This window comes from Lontra canadensis, unplaced genomic scaffold (assembly GCF_010015895.1).
Source record: "Lontra canadensis isolate GAN:19392208 unplaced genomic scaffold, GSC_riverotter_1.0 scaffold7, whole genome shotgun sequence".
Taxonomy (NCBI): Eukaryota; Metazoa; Chordata; class Mammalia; order Carnivora; family Mustelidae; genus Lontra; species Lontra canadensis.
Window position 1 is genome coordinate 521,168 of NW_022631001.1, and position 24,362 is coordinate 545,529.

General features: G+C 36.5%; 1 protein-coding gene across 3 annotated transcripts in view; it reads right to left on the minus strand.

The window, feature by feature from the left end:
• Positions 1-24,362, minus strand: part of ARHGAP42 (Rho GTPase activating protein 42) — a 274,390-nt gene that overhangs the window by 17,706 nt on the left and 232,322 nt on the right. For all 3 annotated transcript variants that reach the window (XR_004382103.1, XM_032852731.1, XM_032852729.1), the window contains 5 exons: positions 8,722-8,784; positions 7,726-7,800; positions 6,937-7,021; positions 6,280-6,338; positions 2,692-2,797 (listed from right to left, as the gene is read on the minus strand). Coding sequence is in view for 2 of the 3 variants with exons in the window: in XM_032852731.1 (XP_032708622.1) it covers positions 2,692-2,797; positions 6,280-6,338; positions 6,937-7,021; positions 7,726-7,800; positions 8,722-8,784 (388 nt within the window). In the remaining variant the exon portion in view is untranslated. The remainder of the gene's footprint in view (positions 1-2,691; positions 2,798-6,279; positions 6,339-6,936; positions 7,022-7,725; positions 7,801-8,721; positions 8,785-24,362) is intronic.

A 24,362-nucleotide genomic window follows, 5' to 3' on the forward strand; every position in this document is an offset into this window, starting at 1 on the left:
TTGAGAGAGTGCATGCACATGGGAGTTGGGGGAAATGCAGGGGGAAAGAATCTCAAGCAGACTGCCTGCGGAGTGCAGGGCTCGGTCTTAGAACCCTGAAATCATTACCTGAGCTGAAATCCAAGAGTCATAGACACTTAACCAACTGAGTCACCCAGGTGCCCCAACTGATATATTCTTAAGAAGAAACCTCATTCATTTGATCAATCTTCTAGGTTAACCACTGCCTTTTCTATCTTACTTCTAGACACACTGTCAAAATACAAAATTCTAGAAAGAAGCACAACACGAGATAATGTTTCTACCTAAGTGTGCCTAACTACATTCCAGAAGTAAAAGTAAAATTTTATGGAGAATCCAGGATTTTGAATATTATGCATATCCTAGCATAGGACAGGAAGAACTGACTGTCTCACTGACTGAATTTTTCCGTTGTACCTGAGAGAGCACAAACTATGAAGCTCTTGGTTAGAACAGGAAGACATTTCATTCCAAATTTTCTTTTTACATAACCAAATATTATATATAAATGTATTTATGTATATGTATTATAATACATATTATAATACATATGTATATTAGTTGCTTAGTATGTATCAGAGCATCTACTAAGAAAGTAGTACGTAAAGTATGTCTGGATTTAAAGCTTGGATCCATCCAACTTCTTAGAAGCTGGGCAGCAATCAGCCAAGTTAGTTACAATCTCTAGGCTTCAGTTTTCTCATCTATGAAGAGTAAGAACCCCTATAGGGTTGATAAGATTAAATAATGTTCTAGGAAATATGATTTCAAAACATTAATCTTCCTTGTAATTAAGTTGGCTTTAGTCACTCTTGCTAGAATATGAACTGATGGTAGTGTGAGTAAACTGGAATGATATTAATATTAAACTCATGAGGAAAAAATTTGGAAATCCTAAAAAAAATTAGAAATAAAAAAAAATTTGGTTTTAAAAAGGAGAATTTATGACTATGTTGCTCAGAAGATGGAATAGTTGGATGAACAATTTTCTCTTCATTAAATTTCACTTCTGCTGAGCTAACTCAATCAATAGAAACACTTATCACCCCACATTTCAGCTATTTCTATACCTCATTTCCTCAATTTGTTGTAGGGAACAGACATCCAACTGCCCTTTTAAATATTCAAAGTTGGAGTTGAAGAAAAGACCACAGATAGCTGTTTTAAAGACAAAGAAAATGATTCTCAGAAAGAAGTAATGGTTTATGTCATGTCTCAGAGTTAACTAATGGAGATTGGAATCAATCTTCACTGGTTCTTTAGATAGTGACTAATACAGATCACTTTTAAATTCTCTTTTCTTCAGATATATTAAGGTTGCCAGGGACCATGAGTGTTATTACGTGCTTGTAGTTTATTTAAGTCACTGGTGATGTGAACACACATTTCATTAATACTGCTCAGTCAACAGGGATCGACTTTTTGTAGGTTCAGGAAAAAAGCCAGGAATGGTGGTAAAGGATGGGCAAAAGAATTTTAAGCACTCTATTCCTCTGTTAAGATACTATTCCTCCGTTATTCCTGGTACCAAAGCCACGCACATTCATTATAAGGGGGAAGTTTGAGTTCATCTAACATTCTGGATAACTAAATAAAAACCTTTTATGGGACACTCATGTATCTTCTAAAAGCAGTTTAAAAGGCTTTGCTAGAAAATTAGCTTGAATATACCAAGAGAATGCCCATTATGTACAATGTGGTTAAATTTCATAAAGAGGTCACACAATTCAAAACATAATTCAGGACTAAATCTGACCAAGAATCCTTCTTCATTATTTAAAAGAGGTATTGCCATATGCAACAGTTAATAATGAACTTGAAATGATGCAGTTCCTAGTGGATTTCCTTCTTATTTCAAGGGGGAAGAGGGCAATTCATATTATCTTATCTGCAGGTTAAGATGAGACTTATTAAAATGTTATGTAGTACTCTTTCAAATGTGCTGGCTCAAAGTAGCATAAACTGGGTAACTACTTATAGTAAGCAACTAAGGAGCAATCATTTAATTGTGAATCTCGCTAAGATGGAAAATATCCTTATTTGTATATGAGCCTGCAAGGGAATTCTTAAGGGAATTCTTAATACACATGTATAGCTACATACACACACACAATCATCCTATTGGTTTTGTTCCTCTGGAGAAACTTGATTAATATGATACCTATTAATATGATACCTATCCGGATTTTTAAATACATATATGAATTAATAGCAGAGTCAGAAAAATCTTGTAGACCAAGTGATGCTATGAATTCAGAGAAAGACATTAACATTAGAGTGGCGATTTGACCTGGCAAAAACCTGTTGACACCAGTCACACAGAGAACTGATCCTCAGACTTAGGGCTTATGATGCATCTAAAGGAATTGGGGTGGAAAAAATATACTCCTTCATATATTGTTAAGTTGACATGTAAGGTTTTTGTCATTAGTTTAACAGTTGAAATTAACATTAGTTAATCCTTTGCACAATGTAAACATACACAGAACACACACACTCACACAGATATATCTTAAAAATAAAGAGTCACATCTTTTTTAAAACCATATTCCATAGACTGATTATAACAACAGTGTTGTAGCACCATCATACACTTTTGAAAGACATGAACAAGTCTAACTTTAACAGCTGAACAAGTAGTTAGGTGAACAACATAAATCAGAGAATTACTTGACGAGGTGTTTTATTAAGATGTCCAGCATCTCTCTGTTTTTTTCTGGTAGTTTGTGCACCAGTGCATGTACAGCTTCCACCCGGTAGTTTTGGTCATCAGATTCTATAACACAGAGGTTTCAAATGCTCAAGTTTAAATTGCATTAAAATGTGTAAATAATCTAATAATTACAACTTAATCTAAACATTACAACCACTCCCACCTTCATGCCTTATAAACATTACTTCATGCAGTAAGTATTATCACTATCATTGGCTTAGAGCAATTGAGTGACTTGACCATGGTCATGAAGTTAGTTAAGTAAAGAAGTCAAACTAGCCCGTTCTAGCTAATCCAGACCTGTGCTTGTAGCCACTGAACTTCCATACATCCATAACTCATCATCTCCTTTGTTTTTGCTACACAAGGACAGAATCAAAACTTTAGCAATGTGAGTGATCACAGAAATTGTTACAGACGGCCTAACATGCCAGACAATATAATATACTTTATCACACAGAAACCTCCTAGAGACTCCTTCAGACAAAGAAAGAAAGCATTCCTTTCCAAATTTTATAGATTTAAAGACAACAGGGAATTACATTTCTGAAGTATCAGGATTGCTATGCAAACAAAGGCCTAATACATTTGAAGCCCATGTTGACAATGGTAAATCTGAAAAGTAAAAAACCATCTAAAGAAAGCCAGGCAAAAGCCAATACACTGTCATGTCAGCTAGAGAAATATCTGACACTTCAGAATGAAGAACTTATTTACATGTTCTTACTATAATAAATTCTACGGTGACTTCCTACCCTGCCAAGCCCTTTCCCTAAAAATGCCCAAAAGGAGGTGAGGAAAGAGCCTGGCTCAAACTAGGCCAAACACAAGGGCTCCCAGGGGTTGGAATGGAGATAGCAAAACTATGATCTGTCTGCTTATATATGTGGAAAGGCATATCATGTAAGACCAGGGTTGATGTGACCAAATGTGCTCCAAAGCTAAGAAAATCTGACTGGAAAGGGAGATACAAATAAGGGAGATATGCAGCAAAGAACAGAGAGGAGAGACCCTCCTCAAAGTATGGGAAGAGAAACATCAATTTACATTTCTGTAGTTCCTAGCTGTAGGCCTGTGAAAGGCCTGATCCATACTCTGGCACGGAATCCTGTGAGATACCTTGTAATTTCTGGATAACTTCCCTTTTTTACAGAGCTGAATTTCCAAATAATTTCTAATTTTATTACCTTATTATCTGGTACATGGGATTATCCTTGACCCAGACAAAAGATGAATTCTTATCTATAAGAATATATTTCAATTACCATGGTAGTGAATTATTTATTTGCCATGGAAGTAGAGAAAAATAGCTTACAACCAAATGTTTCTATTAAAACAAGCTGTTCATTTAGCTACTTAAGTTAGTGGCTAAAATGCCATTTGTTGTAACACAAAATTTCTCTAAGAGTTCTAGGGTAGAGTAAAAAAAATTGGCTTGTAGTTCTGATTTTGCCATCAATTTACTAGTGTCCTTGGACAAATTCACTGGGCTCACTCAGGGACCTAGTCAATAAAATGAGAGGTCAGCTCTACATTTTCCAAGTTTTGTTTATCTAATAAGGATAGATTTTGATGAAAAGAATATAGAGTGGAGAGCTTTCAGGAGAAAGGTAAGTGGTATAGGTATTTATGAGATCATGTGGTCAGTCATGAATGCTGGATTGAAAACCAAGGTCACTGAATGTTATCTGACACTTATCAGCAGACATTTCCTGTGACATTACAATGTGTGATAATAAATTAATGCAACTGCTTTCTTTCTTGGGACTGTGAAAAATGCTTTGTACAGTCACACCTCATACATCTTAACAATGAAAGGCTAATTCCTAATTGTTACATGTTGTGATGGGCTCAGATGGCAACCCAGCACTTTGGTCTCAATGTTTTAAAAGTACATATTTCTAATTTCTTAGGTTACATGTTACATGTTTTCACTGAGTCCTTCCCCACAATTTTTTAATTTAGCCTATCTATATATATTCCATTATAGCAATCATAGACCCAAATAAATGACATAGATACATGATCCTTATCAATAAATGGGGGGGGGAGGAGGAAGATTGATGAAAGTGCCTGTTACCTGCCAAAAATACCTGACTCTTCTCTTCAGGTTTAGGAATATAGTGTGTTAAGTATGAGTAGGTAGCATACCTGACCGTACATATTTGTAATCTTGTCTATTTAACCATAAAGTTGCTCTTATAAGAAACTAACATTCATCATTGAGTAAAATGTAAAATAATTCTTCTTATCACACCAGTCACCCCAAGGAATTCTTATTAAGTGGCAAAATATTCTACTTCATTCTGCAAGTTTTTTTAAAAATCAAGCTAAGGGCACACTTGATTCCCTTTATCTATTTCTCCTATTCCCCCACCACCTCTCCTCTGGCAACCACCAGTTTGTTCTTTGTATTTAAGAGTGTTTCTTTTTTGTCTTTTTCTTTGCTTTGTTTCTTAAATTCCACATATGAATGAAATCACATAGTATTGATCTTTCTCTGTCTGCCTTATTTTACTTAGCACTATATTCTCTAGGTCCAGCCACATCGTTGCAAATGTCAAGATTTCATTCTCTCTTATGGTTTAGTGAGACTCCATTGTGCATATATACCACATCTTCTTTATCCGTTCACATACTTATGGACACTTCTGCTGTTGCCACGTCTTGGCTATTGTAAACAATGTTGCAACAAATATAAGGGTGTGCGTATCTTTCTCAATTGGTGTTTTCATATTCTTTGGGTAAATACCCAGTAGTGGAATTACTGGATTATATGGTAATTCTATTTTTAATATTTTGAGGAAACTCCGTATTTGTTGTCCAGAGTGTCTACAACCAGTTTGCATTCCCACCAGCAGAGCAAGAGGGTTTCCCTTTCTCTACATCCTCACCAACACCTGTTGTTTCCTGTGTTGTTTAATTTTTCTGACAGGTATGAGGTGATATCTCGTTGTAGTTTTGATTTGTATTTCCCTCATGGTAAGTGATGTTGAGCATCTTTTCATGTATTTACTGTCCATCTGTATGTCTACTTTGGAAAAAGATCTACTCAGGGCCTCTGCCCCTTTTTAATCAATTGTTTTTGTAGTGTTGAGCTGTATAAGTTCTTTATATATTTTGGATATTAACCCCTTATTGGATATATCATTTGCAAATATTTTCTGCCATTCAGTAGGCTGCCTTTCTGTTTTGTTGATGATTTCCTTCATTGTGCAAAACTTTTTTCATTTGTGGTGTAGTCCCAATTATTTAATTGTGCTTTTTATTTCCCTTGCCAGAGAAGACATATATAGGAAAATGTTTCTCCAATCAATGTTAAAGAATTACTGCCTATGTCTTCTAGCTTTATGGTTTTTAGGTCTTTAATACATCATTCACAATTTATTAGTTTACAAACCATACTGTCAGCTATTAAATATCAGATTGACAGTTTCTTAAGCAATATGTAGGACAATCTTAACTAGTTGGTTTAAATTTACACCTTTAAGTGATATAGCATAAAATTACATCAATCGTAATACATCCAACAGAAGTGTACTTACTAACTGCAACAATAAAATCTTTGTGTAACTTGTAAGTCATCAATGGTTCTGCAAGACATCTACAATGGATAAAGAAGTAGGCATTAGAATGACAATATCTGTTTTATTTCCCCTGAACTTCCTGTGTTTCTTTAAGAGTTGGGTATTAGGGAATAAGATCAAGTCCTAGGAGGGCTGCTCTAGGCAGTCCCAGAATGCAGACTTCAAAAGACACAAAGGCCTTATAGCAGTTCTTGGCACAACTGTACTAAAAAGGGGAGGGATTTTTTTCACTTTGTGAGAACTACTGAACCACAATAGCAAAATCTCTCTCAGATATGGGGACATTAGTTAAATAAAAAACAAAAACAAAACAAAAGACAACTTTTAGTTTCAATTAAAAAACAATAAAACATGAAAACACCACATTTAATATGAAACAAAATATTATTTAGTATACATAAAATATTATAGCCTCTTAAGTTTATTATTTGAAATAGAATGTACAAGCTCCAAAACACTATATATAAACATTACTACCTTATGTTATTTCACCTGAAATGAAAGAATTATTCTAAGTAGTGAAGTTCATGCACAGGAGCTCTGAGAAATCACATGTCAACTGCTGAAAGAGGCAAGAGAGACATCACAGGCAGAATAGAGTTAAACCTTCCTTACCTGAGGTAGTTTTTTAGTCCACTTGTTATTGTCTTATTATCCCACAATTCAATATCAATGTCAATATCAGGAGGGGATTTGGGAGCTGAAAAGAGTAAAAAATAAGGGTTTAAACTATGCAATTCAAACATCATTCACACCATAAAGAAGATAGACACAAACATAAGTAGGTCAAGGAGAGAGAGAGACACTTATTCCTTAGAGTGCCAACAGTTCACGATTGTTGCTTGTGTGAACTGATGCAAATCTTATTTTGATGGTTTATAAACCTCAAAGATTTCTTGTGGAATAATAGGGTTCCAAATCAAATTGTTGTTAATTGTTAACATCACAGAGCACTTACCATCTGCCAAGAATACTTCGAAGTATGTTATATGAATTAACAATCCTCATAGTTCTCAATGAGGCAGGCACTATTATTATCCCTATTTTATGAATGAGAAGGTTGAGGCACAAAAGAGGTTAAATGAATTACCCCAGGTCACAGAGCTTTTAAATGGCAAGTTAGGATTCCAAGTTAGGCAATCTGAATCCAACACCCATAAATCTCACTGCACTTCTAGTTAATCAAAGGACACTTGAGAAAAAGTCCAACATTATAAAAAAGACCCCTCACAAATTCTGATTGTTCATCTATTATAACTGAACATTAAAAGCTGAATGCAAATATTAATTTTAAATATTACTTGAAAATATTCAAAGATAAGCAATAGTATAATTCTCAAAGAAAGCTATGGTTTGGATTATCTATAATACAAAAATTAAGTAACCAGTTCATCCAAAACTTACAAAATGTTGTGTTCATGAGTTTCTGAACTTTGGAGTTTACTCCTCCTATTCGGTAGAGACCTAAAATAGTGATGCCTAATGAAAAAGAAAAATCACAAGAGAATGGCTTGAGACCATCAGCACAAATACAAAATGTTAAAAACTTCAGGCATATACCTATACTGAATTTGAAAGCTACATGTCCAGTTTTGCAGTCTAACTTCAGCAAATCTACCCTGGAAACACCCACAACATATTTCTCAGAGAAGACACTGAATAGTATCCAAAAGTCTTTCAAATATCTTCAAAGTAGCAAAGTACCCCTGTTCATTTACCACTATTTGAATGCAAAAAGCACTAAGAAGGGAAATGATAATCAGTATTTCTCGTCTTCTATTTCTTCAGTCATGGAGTCCTACATGTTGAAGAGTTGGAAAGCATTTACATCTTCATTTTGAAGATGAGGAAACAGATTCAGAGAATTTAATAAATACACTTAACTTCTCAAAACTTCTATGTGGCAGCACCAAAATCTGAGCCTAAGTTCACAGAATTTCAAAACCCAATATGAGTTTTGCTTTAGACAAGTTTGCCTGTAATTAAAAGAATGTAATATGTACCTGGAGTGGGCTTCAGGTGAGAGGTCATGACTAGAGAGAGGAAAGGTGCTAGAATTGTGACTGACTGAAATCACTGAGGGAAAGAATATAAGGAAGGAGGAAGACCAGTTCCTTAAGAATCTTACCCCACTAAAGCTTAAAAAAAATCAAAGATGTGCTTATAGTAATAAAAAACACAAAGTCTATCAATAAGAAGTAAAGAAAGCCTTTATGCAGAAAAATCATTAAAAAGAATACAGGGTAAACTATAGTTATTTGTATATTTAAGTAACTTATTCATTTATATAGTTGTTGAAGTTAATTTCATGTTAATGATGAATTTTTGAGAGGTTTCTATATAAGAATGAACTATAAGAACTACATAACAGTAATAATGTACCTGTTAGACAACACTTACCTCTTGTTTCCACAGCTTGAATGCATTTTCTCACAAAGTTGAACCCTGCTTCATTTAAGTACACTGAAAATAAAAGAAAATCACAGTAAGGGTTTATGCCCAACTTCCATTACCCCGTAGTTGGCTCTGTTGTTTTAGTACTTAATGCACAGTTTTAGTTAGGGTCTGAATTTTTTTTGGGGGGGGGTAGAAGTAGAGAGGTTGACAGTCACCAAAGTTACCATATAAACTTGATTCCTTAGAAAACACAGATCCTGTAAATGTGTTACACTGATCCTGTCCATTTTTTCTAAAATCAGCATTATCTTTCGTTAGATGTGTTTCCAGATGATAGAAGCAAATGTACTAAGAAAAAAACCTTTATTGTGTGTTGGTAATTATACTGCAAAGCTATTCACATATTCTTTTTCATGGTATTCTTAAAACATTATGAAGTAGAGAGAAAGCTTTGTAATCTTATGATGGTTCACTGGGTTGCTGAAAACTTCACTTTGTTCTAAGATTAAGAACCAGGATTCTAATACATATCTCCTGAATCCAAGACCAATATTCTTTCTCCTGCATGTTTTTATCATATGCAAAGTAATTCAAAATACATGTAGTTCACCAAAAATCTCCCAAAGATCCTACATTATGAAATAGCAATTTATTTTCATGGCTTTTGCAAGATTTTAAATCTGTTTTAATTTTCTTAAGTTTTTGAGGCCAGATCAAATCAGACTTTTTTTTTTTTTAAGATTTAATTTAAGAATACCAAGTAATACCCTGAGGAAAAATTCAAATGTTTTATTGGTTCTATAATGAAAATTTTTATCACACATGAGAGAAATATATTTCTTAATATTCTCAAATAAAAATGAAAATAATTCAAATAAATACAATTAAAACTGGTTTCCAATTAAAAATGGCAGATTAGAAGGAGGCTGGAAGAAGGTGGAGTAAGAGTATCATAAGCTTGCCTTGTCGCATGAACACAACTAGATAACACTCACGTTAATGTAAGTAGCCCAGAAAATGAAGACTGGCAAAGCAAACTCTACAATTAAAGGCAGAGAAGAGTCCACATCAAAGAGGGTAGAAAGGGTGAAGACATAGCGGGGAGCAAAACGGAGGTGGCCATCTGTGGTCAGGAGGGTGCCACAGGCACAGAGAATTGTGAGAAACAGACTAACGTACCAGGAAACTCACACTGGAGATATGAATCCTCCTAACATATGGCTTTAAAAGCAAGAGGAGCTGAATTTATTGATTTCTTACAAGTAAGAAGGATTCAAAACCTAAAATCTTAAAAATCAGCTGGCTCCATTTTGGAAGAGCCCTGAGGGCAACAGGAAGATGAGTCCTGCCCTGAAAGAGACAACATGACAAAGAGCCCTCCAGATATGAGGTAGAAGCAGCACTTTGAAAAACACCTGGGACATATAGTAGGGAGAGTTATTTACTCATCTCAGAGCATGTCCAGAGGAAGACTCTTTCAGGAGCAAAGGAGCTGGCAGGTGACACTGCCCTCCCCCACCCTTCAGCATAAACACATGGTCACCTGCAGAAACCAACAGGATGTTCACTATGTAATTGGCTTACACTAAGCCCCACACCCGAGTGCTTTGGCACATGCACCCTTTCCACTAATGCTTGCATCAGTCCCAGCACTGCAGGCTACCTCCTCAGAAATACAGTGCAAACCTTGTCAATACTTCATCTTCCCACCCATGCATTTTGCAAAACTGCGGTTCTGGCAATAGCAGCTGCAGGCGCTGTGGAAGTTCAAGGAGCACCATGTTAAAATTGCACAATCCACTCACAAGGAATGCCAGGGTCCTGGAAGCTACAAGTATCATTCATAAGCAGAGTACACCTTGTTAAAACTGCATATCACATCACCACTAGGGACAAAATGCTGCCCACAACAGGAAAAGAAAGCCTCTGTCAAAAACTGGACTGAAGGAAGAAGCCACCAGGAAAAAACAGCGAGCACATGCAATGCACATAGGAGACACCACGTGAAGTGTCAGGCTCTGGGGAATAGAGGAAACTACTGCAGGGCACTATAGAACCTCTTCTTCATGAGGCTGCTCCATTCAAGAGGAGGAGATCTAGCTGACTTTCTTGACACAAAGAAACAGACACAGAGAGTTAGGAAAAATGAGAAGACAGAGGAATATATCTCAAATGGGGGGAAAAAAAAAGACAAAAATGACAGTAAAAGACCTAAGAGAATTGGGTAAAAATAAAATTCCCGATAAAGAATCCAAAGTACTGATCATAAAGACTCACTCTACTTGAGAAAAGAGTAGAGAATGTAAGTGAGATGCTTAACAAAGAGATAAAAAAGAACAAATCAGAGATGAAAACAATAACAAATGAAATTAAAAATACACTAGTTGGAATAAACAGCAGGCTAGAGGAAACAGGAATGAATGAGCAACCTGAAAGAAAAAAAAATCATGCAAAATGAGAACACACTTAGGGAACTCAGTGACTTCATCAAGTGTAATAGCATTTGCATTATAGGGATTCCAGAAGAACAATAAAAGGGATCAGAAAATTTATGTGAAGAAAAATAGCCAAAAAGTTTCCAAATCTGGGGAAGGAAACAGATATCTGGATCCAGGAGGCAGATATCCCCCCAAAAAATCAATCCAAGAACATCAATACCAAGACACAAAGTAACTAAAATGGCAAAAATTAGTGATAAAGAATTTTAAAAGCAGCAAGAGAAAAGAAGATAGTTACATACTAAGGAAATGCCGTAAGGGTCTGAGTGGATTTTTCAGCAGAAACTTTGGAGGACAAAAGGGAGTGGCATGATATAGTCAAAGAGCTAATAGGAAAAAATATATATATATGCAGCCAAAAATACTCTTTTCAGCAAGACTATCATTCAGAATAGGAGAGATAGTTTCTCAGACAAACAAAAGCTGCAGTAGTTCATGTCCACTAAACCAGCCCTATAAGAAATATTAAGGAAACACCTGGAGTGGAAAGGAAAGACCATAAGTAGGAGTATGAAAAGCAAGAAACACAAAAGCAGTAAGAATATGTATATCTGTAAAAAACAGTGAAAGAATTCACAAAATAGAAGAATATATACCTATGATATATACCAGGTATAGGTCATATACCTGAAACATGGGGGGGAACAGTAAGAAGAAAGAATGAGTTCTAATTTAAGTGACATCTACTGAATATGAACTGCTATATGTAGAAGATGTTCTACATGAACCTAATGGTAACCAAAAATCAAAACACAGTAACAAATACACAAAGAATAAAGAGAAAGAAATCCAAGTTTATCAATAAAGTCTGCAGAGTATGAAAGAGAGCAAGAGAAGAAAGGATCACAGAAAAATTACTTTGAAAGTAAGTGGACTAAAAGCTCCAATCAAAAGATACAGGGTGATGGAATGGGTAGAAAAACAAGTCCATCTATATGCTGCCTACAAGAGACTCCTTTCAGAACTGAAGACCCATGCAGATTGAAAGTGAGGGGCTGGAAAAACATTTCATATAAATGGAAGTCAAAATGAAACCAGAGTAGTTATACTTACATCAGATGAATTACACTTTAAAATAAAGACAAGAGCAAGAGAATAATGATACTATATAATAACAAAAAGAACAATCCAACAAGAGGATACAACAATTCTAAATATTTATGCACCCAACATGGGAGTACCCAAATACATAAAATAGTTAATAACAAACATAAAAGAACTAATCAATACATTAATAGTAGAGGATTTTAATACCCCTCTTTATATCAATGGACAGATCATATAAATAGAAAATCAACATGAAAACACTGGCTTTGAATAACACACTGGACCAGATGGATTTCACAGATACATTCAGAACATTCTATGCTAAAACAGCAGAATACACATTCTTTTCAAGTGCACATGGAATACATTCAGAATACATCACATATTGGGCCACAGACAAGACTCAACAAATTAAAAAATATTAAAGTCATATCATGCATCTTTCCTGACCACAATGCTATGAGAAAAGAGATCAGTGACAAGGAAAAAAATCTGGAAAGAGCAAAAATAATGGAGGTTAGGTAACATGCTATTAACCAATGAATGGATAAACCAAGACATAAAAGAATAAAAAATTACATGGAGAGGAATGAAAATGAAAACATAATGGTGGAAAACCTTTGGGATGCAGTGAGAGTGGTCCAAAGAGTGAAATTTAGCAATACAGGCCTACCTCAAGAAGCAAGAAAAATCTCAAATAAACAAACCAACTGTATATATCTAAAAGGGCTATAAAAAGAGGACCAAACAACACCCAAAGCCAGCAAAAAAAAAAAAAAAAGAAATAATAAAGATTACGGCAGAAATAAATACTAATAGAAACTAAAAAAAAAAAAAAAAAAAAGAATGAATCAATGAAACCAGGAACTGGTACTTTGAAAAGATCAACCAAACCAATAAACCTCTAGCTAGACTCATCAAAGAGAGAGAGAGAGAGTGACAGATAGTGAAAGGACAAATAAAATCACAAATGAAAAAGGAGAATAAGAACTGATACTATAAGAAATACAAATAAGTGAAAATTATAAAAAATTATATGCCAACAAATTGGACATTCTAGGAGAAATGTACAAATTCCTAGAAACATACATCCTATGAAAACTGAACCAGAAAGAAAATTTGAACAGATTTATAACCAGCAAACAGATTGAATCAGTAATCAAAAAAATCCCAAAAAACAGAAGTTCAGGACCAGATGGCTTCAAAGATAAACTCTACCAAACACTTACGAAGAGTTAATTCCACAGTTTGATAATTGTGGCCATTGCTGCAACAAACGAATGGATAAAGAAGATATGGTCCATATATACAAAGGAATATTATGCCTCCATCAGAAAGGATGAGTACCCATCTTTTGTACCAAAATGGACGGGACAAAAGGAGATTATGCTGAGTGAAAGAAATCAAGCAGAGAGAATCAATTATCATATGGTTTCGCTTACTTGTGGAGCATAAGGAATAACACGGAAGACATTGGGAGCTGGAGAGGAGAAGTGAGTTGGGGGAAATCGGAGAGGGAGATGAACCATGAAAGACTGTGGACTCTGAGAAACAAACTAAGGGTTTGGAGGGGAGGGGATCGGGGTTTGGGTGAGCCTGGTGGTGTGTATTAAGGAGGGCACATATTGCATGGAGCACTGGGTGTGGTGCTTAAACAATGAATCTTGGAACACTGAAAAAAAAATGAAATTACAAAAAAAAAAAGAAGAAGAAGAAGAGTTAATATCTATTCTTCTCAAAATTTCCAAAAAATAAAACAGGAAGGAAAACTTTCAGATTCATTCTGTGCCTCCAGGATTACCAGGTACTAAAATCAGATTAAGACATCCCACCAGAAGGGGAGATGGAGAGGAGAAAGGAGTTGAGGGAAACTGGAAGGGGAGGTGAACCATGAGAGACTATGGACTCTGAAAAACGATCTGAGGGTTTTGAAGGGGTGGGGGGTGGGAGGTTGGGTGATCCAGGTGGTGGGTATTGGAGAGGGCACGGATTGCATGGAGCACTGGGTGTGGTGCAAAAATAATGAATATTGTTACACTGAAAAAAAAAAAAAAAAAAAAGACATCCCACCAGAAAAAAGAAAAGAAAAAAAAAAAGGAAGAACTAAAGAACTACATGCCAATATCTCTAAACAACACAGATGCAAAAATCCTCAACAGAATATTAGCAAACCAAACTCAACAATACATTAAAAAAATTATTCACCACAATCAAATGGGAATTATTCCTAGGATACAAGGGTAGTTCAACATTCACAAATCAACCAACATGACACATTACAGCAATAGGAAAAACAATAAAAACATATGATCATTTCATTAGATGCAGAAAAAGCCTATGACAAAGTATAACATCCATTCATGATACAAACCCTCCACAAAGTAAGTCTAGGGGGAAGATACTTCAAATAATAAAGACCTTTCCTGAAAAACCTATAGCAAACATCATACTTGATAGGAAAAGTTGAGAGCTTCTTCCCTAAGGTCAGGAACAAAACAAGGAAGTCCACTCTCACCACTTTTATTAAGTGTAGTACTGAAGTCCTAGCCACAGTGATCAGACAACAAAAAGAAATAAAAGGCAGCCAGATTAGTAAGGAAAAAATAAAACTTTCATTATTTTCAGATGACATAACACTATACATAAAGAAACCCTAAACACTTCATCAACAAATTACTAGAACTGATAAATGAATTAAGTAAGGTGACAGGATGCAAGACCAATATATAGATATCTGGTGTATTTTTGTGCATTAATAATATAATAGCAGAAAGAGAAATTAAGAAAACTATCCACTTACAAATGCACAAAAATAATAAAATAGTTAGAAATAAACTTACCCAAAGAGGTTAAAGACCTATACATGGACAACTATAAAACACTGATGAAAGAAATTGAACGTGACAGAAATAAATGGAAAGAGATTCACACTCACAGATTGGAAGAATAAATATTGTTAAAATGTCTATACTACCCAAATCTACAGATTTAATTCAATCCCTAGCAGAATACCAATAGCATTTTAAAATATTTATTTATTTATTTATTTATTTATTTATTTATTTATTTGAGAGAAGCAGAGAGTAAGCAAGGGGAGGGACAGACTAAGAGAATCTTTAAGCAGACCCCCACTGAGTGTGAGGCCTGACAGCTCAATCCCAGGACCCAGGAGATCATGACCTGAGCTGGAAGCAAGAGTTAGATGTTTAACCAACTGAGCTACCCAGGCACCCCTCAACAGTATTTTGCACAGAACACTAGAGCAAAGAATCCTAAAAGTTGTATGAAACACAAAAGAACTCCACTAGCCAAAAGAAGTATTGGTAAAAAATAACAAAACTGGAAATATCACAATTTGATACTTCAAATTATATTACAAAGCCATACTAATCAAAACAGTACGGTACTGGCACAAAAACAAACACATGGGTCAACAAAATAGAACAGAAAGCCCAGAAATAAACCCACAACTATATCATCAATTACTCTTTGAAAAAGGAGGGAAGAATATGTAATGGGAAAAAGTCTCTTCAATAAATGATGTTGGAAAAACTGGACAGATACATACCAACGAATGAAACCAGACCATTTTCTTACACCATACAAAAATAAACTCAAAATGGACTAAGGACCTAAATGTGGAAATGTGAAAAGATGCCTAACATCACCCATCATCAGGGAAATAAATTTAAGTCAAAACCACAATGACGTATCACCTCACCCTTGTCAGAATGACTAAAATAAAAAATACACCAACAACTGTTGGTGAGGATGTGGGGAAAAAGGAACCCTCATGCACTGTTGGTGGGACTGCAACCTGGTTTAGCTACTGGGGAAGGGTAAGGAGATTCCTCAAATAATTAAAAACAGAATACCCTATGATCCGGGAATTGCACTACTGGGTATTTACCCCCAAAATACAACACTAATTTGAAAGACTATATGCACCCAGGCCCCATGTTTATTGCAGCATTATTTATAACAGCCAAACTATGGAAGCAGCCCAAGTGTCCATCAACAGATGAATGGATAAAGAAGTTGTGGTATATAAACACAATAGAATATTACTAATCCATAAGAAAGAATGAAATCTTGACATTTGCAACAACATGGATGGAGTTAGAGAGTATAATGCTGAGTGAAATATGTGTCAGAGAAAGATAAATACCATGATTTCCCTCATATGTGGAATTTAAGAATCACAACAAACAAATAGAGAAAAGAGAGAGAGAGAGAAACCAAGAAATAGACTCTTAACTATAGAGAACAAACTGATGGTTACTAGAAGGGAGGTTGGAGGGAGGATGGGTCAAAGAGTTATGGGGATTAAAGAGTACATTTCTTGTGGGAAGGGCAAGAGGGCAGAGGAGTGGGGAATTTTGTTTCAACCAGTCCCCTGAATTTAGCTGGATATCTACCAAACCATTCTGAACACCCATGAAATCTGCCTGAGATGTAAGAATATATGTCTGGATCTCTACGGGGGCAGAGGACCTGCAGTCCCAAGGTACGAAGGATGGAGTTGTGATTCTATGGACCGATATCAGAGGATAAACAGAAGGGGGAGGGAGCCACCAGAAGCCAGCCACAGGAAAGTAATATAATACCCAGAGCTAAAGCATTCTGCACCAGGGGATGGAAATAGCTTGCAGAGCAATACAGACCCAAGGGGAAGGGACTGAAAACAAGTGATCAGACAGGAAACAGGAACTGAGGGGAAGCACACCAGAACAGGGCGACCTCTCCCGTGAACATGTGGCCCGGCCAGGCAGGTTGCTGCTGCTGCCACAGCCGCCAATGCCTGTGTGGACTGGGACTGCTGGTGGTTTTGGAAGCGCAAAGGGTGAAGACAAGGGAGAGGCCTGAGTGGACTGCTGAGAGGGTTGCTGGGGTTGTGCACTGCCTGTGGGAGGCTGTGGGTTATAGCAGTGCTTACGGGAAGGTAGACTGTGTATTCTGGAAGGTTCAGAGAGGAGTAGACTGTGACTTCTCTGCCCTGATGGAGGTCTGGGTACAGACATTTTCCAGTGCTCTGATCCTCCAAAAAGGCAGAAAAGCCACCAGAGCACAAAAGCCACCAGAGAACAGAAGTCCCAAACACTGGTTTCCACAGATCCCTGACCCCTCTGCCCCTGCCCAATCAGGACTGACTGAAAAACAACATGGCAGGCTCCTTCCCCAGAAGACAAGCTGGAAGAACAAGAGGACTATAACCCCGCAGTCCCCATAAAAATGTAAAACCCCATCACCAGGGGAAAATAGTTTATTTACTGAGCTCCTGATGTTGCCTCACAGCCTGTGTATTTCTCAGACACAACTTTTTTTTCTGATGTTTCTTCTGTTTTTCTTTTTACCTATTTTTCATTTCAACTAGATGTTTAATACAAAATACTCCATACTAGCTTTTTAACTTGTACTTTTTCACACCTATATCTATAAATATATTATATAGATATAGATATAAGCTTCAATGTAGTCCTTTTTTCCCTATTCAGTACTACCTTTATATATACATATAGCTGTTTTAATTTTCCTGTAACTCTGGGAAGTGGTATTCTCTAACAAAGAGAACAAAATACACCCAGGAAGAATGGAAACACCCTACCTTGACCACATTGAGAGATTATAGCCCTCCCCATGCCTCCTTTTTTCCTTAGCTTTTTAAATCTTATTCTTGGGTTTCATTTTGGTTGTTTTTTTGCTAGTAGTTTCTGACCACTCCAAACTTTCCAGGGATGCATCTTGTCTGAATTATGGTTGATATCTTTGACTCTGTACACCCCCTCAACCACCCCTCAACAGAATGACTAGGAAGAGGAACTCCTAACAAAGAAAAGAACCAGAAGACAATGGCTTTTCCCGCAGACCTAATGGATATGGATATAAGCAAGATGTCAGAAATAGACTTCAGAGTTGCAATTATGAAGACAATACCTAGGCTTGAGAAAACCATTAACAGCCACGTAAATTCTCTAAGAGCATAAATGAGAGCTAATCAGGCCATAGAAATGCTATGAATGAGATACAGTCTGAACTGGATACTCTTAACAGTTAGAATAAATGAGGCAGAAGAATGGATAAGTGATAGAAAGGAAGATAAACTGATAGAAAGGAAGGAACAGGAGGTCTGGAACAAACAGTTTAAAATCCATGAGAACAGACTTAGAGAAGTAAATGATGCCGTGAAACATTCCAATGTCAGAATTCTTGGGATCCCTCAGGGAGTGGAGAAAAAGAGAAGACTAGAAGATATATCTAGCAAATTGTAGCTGAGAGCTTCCCTAATCTAGGAAATGAAACAAGCATTCATGTCCTATAGGCAGAGAGGACCCCTCCCAAGATCAATGAGAACAGACCAATGTCCTGGCATGCAAGAGTAAAGCTCACAAATCTTAGAACCAAGGAAGCCATTCTAAGAGCAACTAGGAGGAAGAGATTCTTTACATATAGAGGGAGGAACATCAGAATAACATCAGACCTGTCCACTGAGAGACCTGGCTAGCCATAATGGGCTGGCAAGACACATTGAGCGTACTAAATGAGAACATGCAGGCAAGAATATTTTATCCAGCCAGGTTATCATTTAGGACAGATGGAGAGACAAAGAGCTTCCAGGACCAGCAGAAACGGAAAGAATATGTGACCACCAAGCCAGCCCTGTAAGAAATACTATGGGGAATTCTATAAAAGAAGAAAGATCCCAAGAGTAATACAGATCAGAAATTTACAGAGACAATCCATAGAAACAGGGACTGTACAGACAGGATGGCAATAAATAATGTATCTTTCAATAATCACTCTCAACGTGAACAGCATAAATGTTCCCATGAAATGGCACAGGGTTGCAGGTTGGATAAAAACATAGGACCCATCCATATGTGGTCTACAAGAGACTCATTTTGAACTTAAAGATACATCCAGACTGAAAGTGAAGGGATGGAGACCATTTTTCATGCCAACAGAACTCAAAGGAAACTGGGGTAGCAATTTTTATATCAGACAAATAAGAATTTAAACCACAGACTATAATAAGAGCTCCAGAGGAACACTATATCATTCTTAAATGGTCTACCCAACAAGAAAATCTAACAATTGTAAATATCTATGCCCCCAACTGGGAGCAACCAACTACATAAGCCAGCCCTTAACCAAAATAAAGAATCAACAATAATACATTAATAGTAGGAGATTTTACACTCCACTCTCAGCACTGCACTGGACATATCATATAAAAAGAAGATCAACAAACAAACAAGAGCTTGGAATGACAAATTGGACAGATGGACTTTGTAGATATATATAGAACATTCCACCCTAAAACAACAGACTACTCATCCTTCTTGAATGCACAGAGAACTTTCTCCAGAATAGACCACATATTGGGTCACAAATCAGGTCTCAGCCAATACCAAAAGACGGAGATTATTCCCTACATGTTATTAGACCACAGTGCCTTGAAACTGGAACTCAATCACAAGAAAAAATTTAGAAGAACTTCTAACACTTGAAGTTAAAGAGCATCCTGCTAAGGAATGAATGGGTCAACCAGGAAATTAAAGAAGAACTTAAACAATTCATGGAAACCAATGAGAATGAAAACACATTGGTCCAAAACCTATGGGATACTGCAAAGGCAGTCCTAAGGGGGAAATACATAGCCATTCAGGCCTCACTCAAAATCCCAAATGCATAAGCTAAACTTATACCTAAAGGAGTTGGAGAAGGAACAGCAAATAAAACCTAAACCAAGTAGAAGTGAAATAATAAAGATTAGAGTAGAGATCAATGAAGTAGAAACCAGGAAAATCAATAGAACAGATCAACAAAACTAGAAGCTTGTTCTTTGAAAGAATTAGTAAGATCAATAAACCAATGGCCAGACTTATCTAAAAGAAAAGAGAAATGACCCAAATTAATAAAATCATGAATGAAAGGGGAGAGATCATGACTAAAACCAAGGAAATAGAAACAATTATTAGAAATTATTGCCAGCAACTATAGGCCAACAAACTAAGCAACCAGGAAGAAATGGATGCCTTCTTAGAAACTTAAAAACTACCAACACTGGGGCGCCTGGGTGGCTCAGTGGTTTAGGCCTCTGCCTTCGGCTCAGATCATGGTCTCAGGGTCCTGGGATCGAGCCCTACGTTGGGCTCTCTGCTCGGCGGGGAGCCTGCTTTCCCCTCTCTCTCTGCCTGCCTCTCTGCCTACTTGTGATCTCTGTCTGTCAAATAAATGAATAAAATCTAAAAAAAAAAAAAAAAAAAAAAAAAAACTACCAACACTGAAATAGGAAGAAATAGACAATCTGAAGAGACCAATAACTGGTAAAGAAATTGAAGCAGTAATCAAAATCCTCCCAAAAAACAAGAGGCCTGGACTTGATGGATTCCCTGGGGAATTCTACCAAACATTCAAACAAGAAATAATACCTATACTCCTGAAGCTGTTTGAAAAATAGAAACAGAAAGAAAACGTCCAAACTCTTTCTATGAGGCCAGCATTACCTTGATCCCCAAAACAGGCAAAGACCCCATCAAAAAGGAAAATTTCAGTCCAATATCCCTGATGAATATCGATGCCAAAATTCTCAACAAGATAGGATCCAACAGCACATTAAAAGGATTACCCACCACAACAAGGTTGGGATTTATCCCTGAGAAGCAAGGGTGGTTCAACAAATCAATGTGACTGATTGCAAATCAATCAATGTGATAGAACAAATTACTAAGAGAAGAGAGAAGAACCACATGGTCCTCTCAGTTGATGCAGAAAATCACTTGACAGAATACAGTACCCTTTTCTGATTAAAACTCTTCAAAGTATAGGGATAAGGGGAACATTCCTCAATTTCCTAAAATCCATCTGTGAAAAACCCACAGCAAATATCATTCTCAATGGGGAGAGCCTTCCCATTGAGATCAGGAACACAACAAAGATGCCCTCTCTCATCACTGTTGTTCAGCATAGTAGTACAATCCTAGCAACAACAATCAGACAACAAAAAGAAACAAAAAGTATTCAAATTGGCAAAGAAGTAGTCAAACTCTCTCTCTTCATAGATGACATGATACTCTATGTGGAAAACCCAAAAGTCTCCACCCCCAAATTACCAGAACTCATATAGCAATTCAGTAATGTGGCAGGATACAAAATCAATGCACAGAAATCAGCTGCTTTCTTATGCACTAACAATGAAACTGTAGAAGGAGAAATTAGAGAATTGATTCCATTTACAATAACACCAAAAACCATAAGATACCTTGGATTTAAACCTAACCAAAGAGGTAAAGGATGTAAACTCCAGGAACTACGAAACTCTCCTGAAAGAAATAGAAGACACAAAAAGATGGAAAAATATCCCATGCTCATGGATTGGAAGACTAAGCTTTGTTAAAAATGTCTATGCTGCCCAGAGCAATGTATACTTTCAACACCATCCCAATCAAAATAGCAATAGCATTTTTCAACATGCTGGAACAAACAATCCTAAAATTTGTACAGAACCAAAAAGGACCCCAATCACCACGGAAATGTTGAAAAAGAAAACCAAAGCTGGGAGCATCACGTGACCTGATTTCAAGCTATATTCCAAAGCTGTAATCACCAAAATATCATAATTCTTTAGTGGATGTCAAGGTACTCCTCCTTCAACAGTAGAGAGTGGAGCATCTTACATAGAAAAAATACAGATTACTTAATCAGGGCTCAATGCCTGGTTCAGAGCAGGCAGCCAATAAGTGCTTATTGATGAATGATTTGGTAGTTATTGGTTTTCAAGTGTGTTATACAAATACCCTTGCTTCTAGAAGGGTTAGTACTTAGTTAACAGGAGCGAACTTTAGTCACTCCTCCCCAGATGTCCTCAGCCGCATAACTCCCTGCTAAGAAAGGGCCACAAGGATATGCAGAATACAAACACCACCAAATTCCTAAGAATTGAAACCCTGTAATATTAATGATACTTGACTTTCAGGGGTAGAAGTAGAAAACAAGCTAACTTAAAGAACTTTATATATTCAATCAAAAGTTAAGGGTAAACATTATTTTTTTCCAGAAAATATTCAGGGCTAAAACTTTTATTGAAATCCAAATAAAGTTTCCATAAGGGAGTTTTAATAGTGTAATAGCTATTAATCACAAGAGAATTGAAACAGTCATGAGAAAAAAAAAAAAGAATAGTCTTCTATACAGCTAACAAAGCAAAAGTACTTGTACCTTCAATTTCTTAGCAATTAAAAACCCAGCACGTCCTTACAGATGTAATCTACTTGGCCTAACAGTACCTTCTCAGGCCTGACAAAACAAAGCAACATTTGTCTTTAATTTCTAATTCACTTTTCTAATCTGCCATTTCAGAGTAAAAGGCTACTTATCACAGATAATTAATATCATATTACCCATGGCTTGAAAGAAACAGAAACACTAAATGAGTGCATTTATTGGTGTTTGTAATATCCACAGGACCATTTCTCTTTTCTCTAAAGGATGAGCAGTTCACTCTGCACAGCCCTGGCCCAAACTGTTGCTGCTTCTTGGTCTGCCGGTGAAGAGCATTTGAGCCATAACCCTCTTCCTGGGTCTCAACATAGAAACAAGATTATTTGATCACAGGCATGGTGGAAGATGTGGTGAGGAGGACATCTGAGAACTTCCAGAATTAAACTATCTAAACAGCAGTATGAGGCTCAAAAAACTCGTGACAGAGGGCAATTATCTAGGATAAGAAGAATGAGCTTAATTTTTCTTTTATTGCTGGAAAAGAACGTGTTCCTTAAGTACACATGGGCTAAGTCACTGAAACACAATGGCAGAAACTGAGTTTTGGAGGAAATTTGAAAGTATCTTCTGGTCCAATCATGAGAACATGTGGACAGGTACATGAGACTGAATGCCGAGTGACTATTAGGATGTGGCCAAATCATGACTTTCATTAGCAGAAACATCATTTCAAAGGACTCTTTCCGCCATTCGCAATACCTAGAATAATGTAGGTACACAATGGAATATTGTTGAACTGAACTGCATGAGAGAATGAGAATATCGTATCTTTTCTTTCTCTATTCTCACTTCCTCCCACCTAGGGTAGAAGGATCAGCTGAAAAACCACCACACAAAACATGTTTGAGTGGGGACAAGGCTTAGGGCACCAAGAGAGAATGCCAGCGCAAGAACACCTAGGAAAAATGACAACTGCCTCTGTCCCTGTTAACAACTAGTCCCAAGATGGGAGGTTTTGGGACATAAAAGGTATGTCATGGAAGATAATTTGTTTCAAACAGTATGGTACTGACACAAAAAACAGACACACAGGTCAACAGAACAGAATAGAAAGCCCAGAAATGAACCCACTCTATATCATCAATTACTCTTTGAAAAAGGAGGGAAGAATATGTAATGGGAAAAAGACAGTCTCTTCAATAAATGATGCTGGAAAAACTGGATCACTTTCTTACACCATACAAAAATAAACTCAAAATGGACTAAGGACCTAAATGTGACGTGGAAAACCACAAAAATCCCAGAAGAGAGCACAGTCAGTAATTTCTTCAACATCAGCTGTAACAATATTTTTTTGGATTTGTCTTCTGTAGTAAGGGAAATAAAAGCAAAAATAAACTACTGGTATTACATCAAAGCAAAAGGTTCTACAATGCAATGGACAACAACCAACAAAACTAAAGGACAATCTACTGAATGGGAGGAGATATTTGCTAAGAACATATCTGATAGAGGGTTAGTATTCTAAATACATAAAGAGCTGATGCAACTCAACACCCAAAGACTAAATAATCCAGTTAAAAAATGGGCAGACGACAGGAACAGACTATCTCCAAAGAAGATGCACAGATGGCCAACAGACAAGTGAAAAGATGCCCAACATCACTCATCATCAGGGAAATAAATTTAATTTAATAAATTTAAGTCAAAACCACAATGACGTATCACCTCACCCTTGTCAGAATGACTAAAATAAAAAATACACCAACAACTGTTGGTGAGGATGTGGGGAAAAAGGAACCCTCATGCACTGTTGGTGGGACTAAAACCTGGTGTAGCCACTGTGGAAGGGTAAAGAGATTCTTCAAATAATTAAAA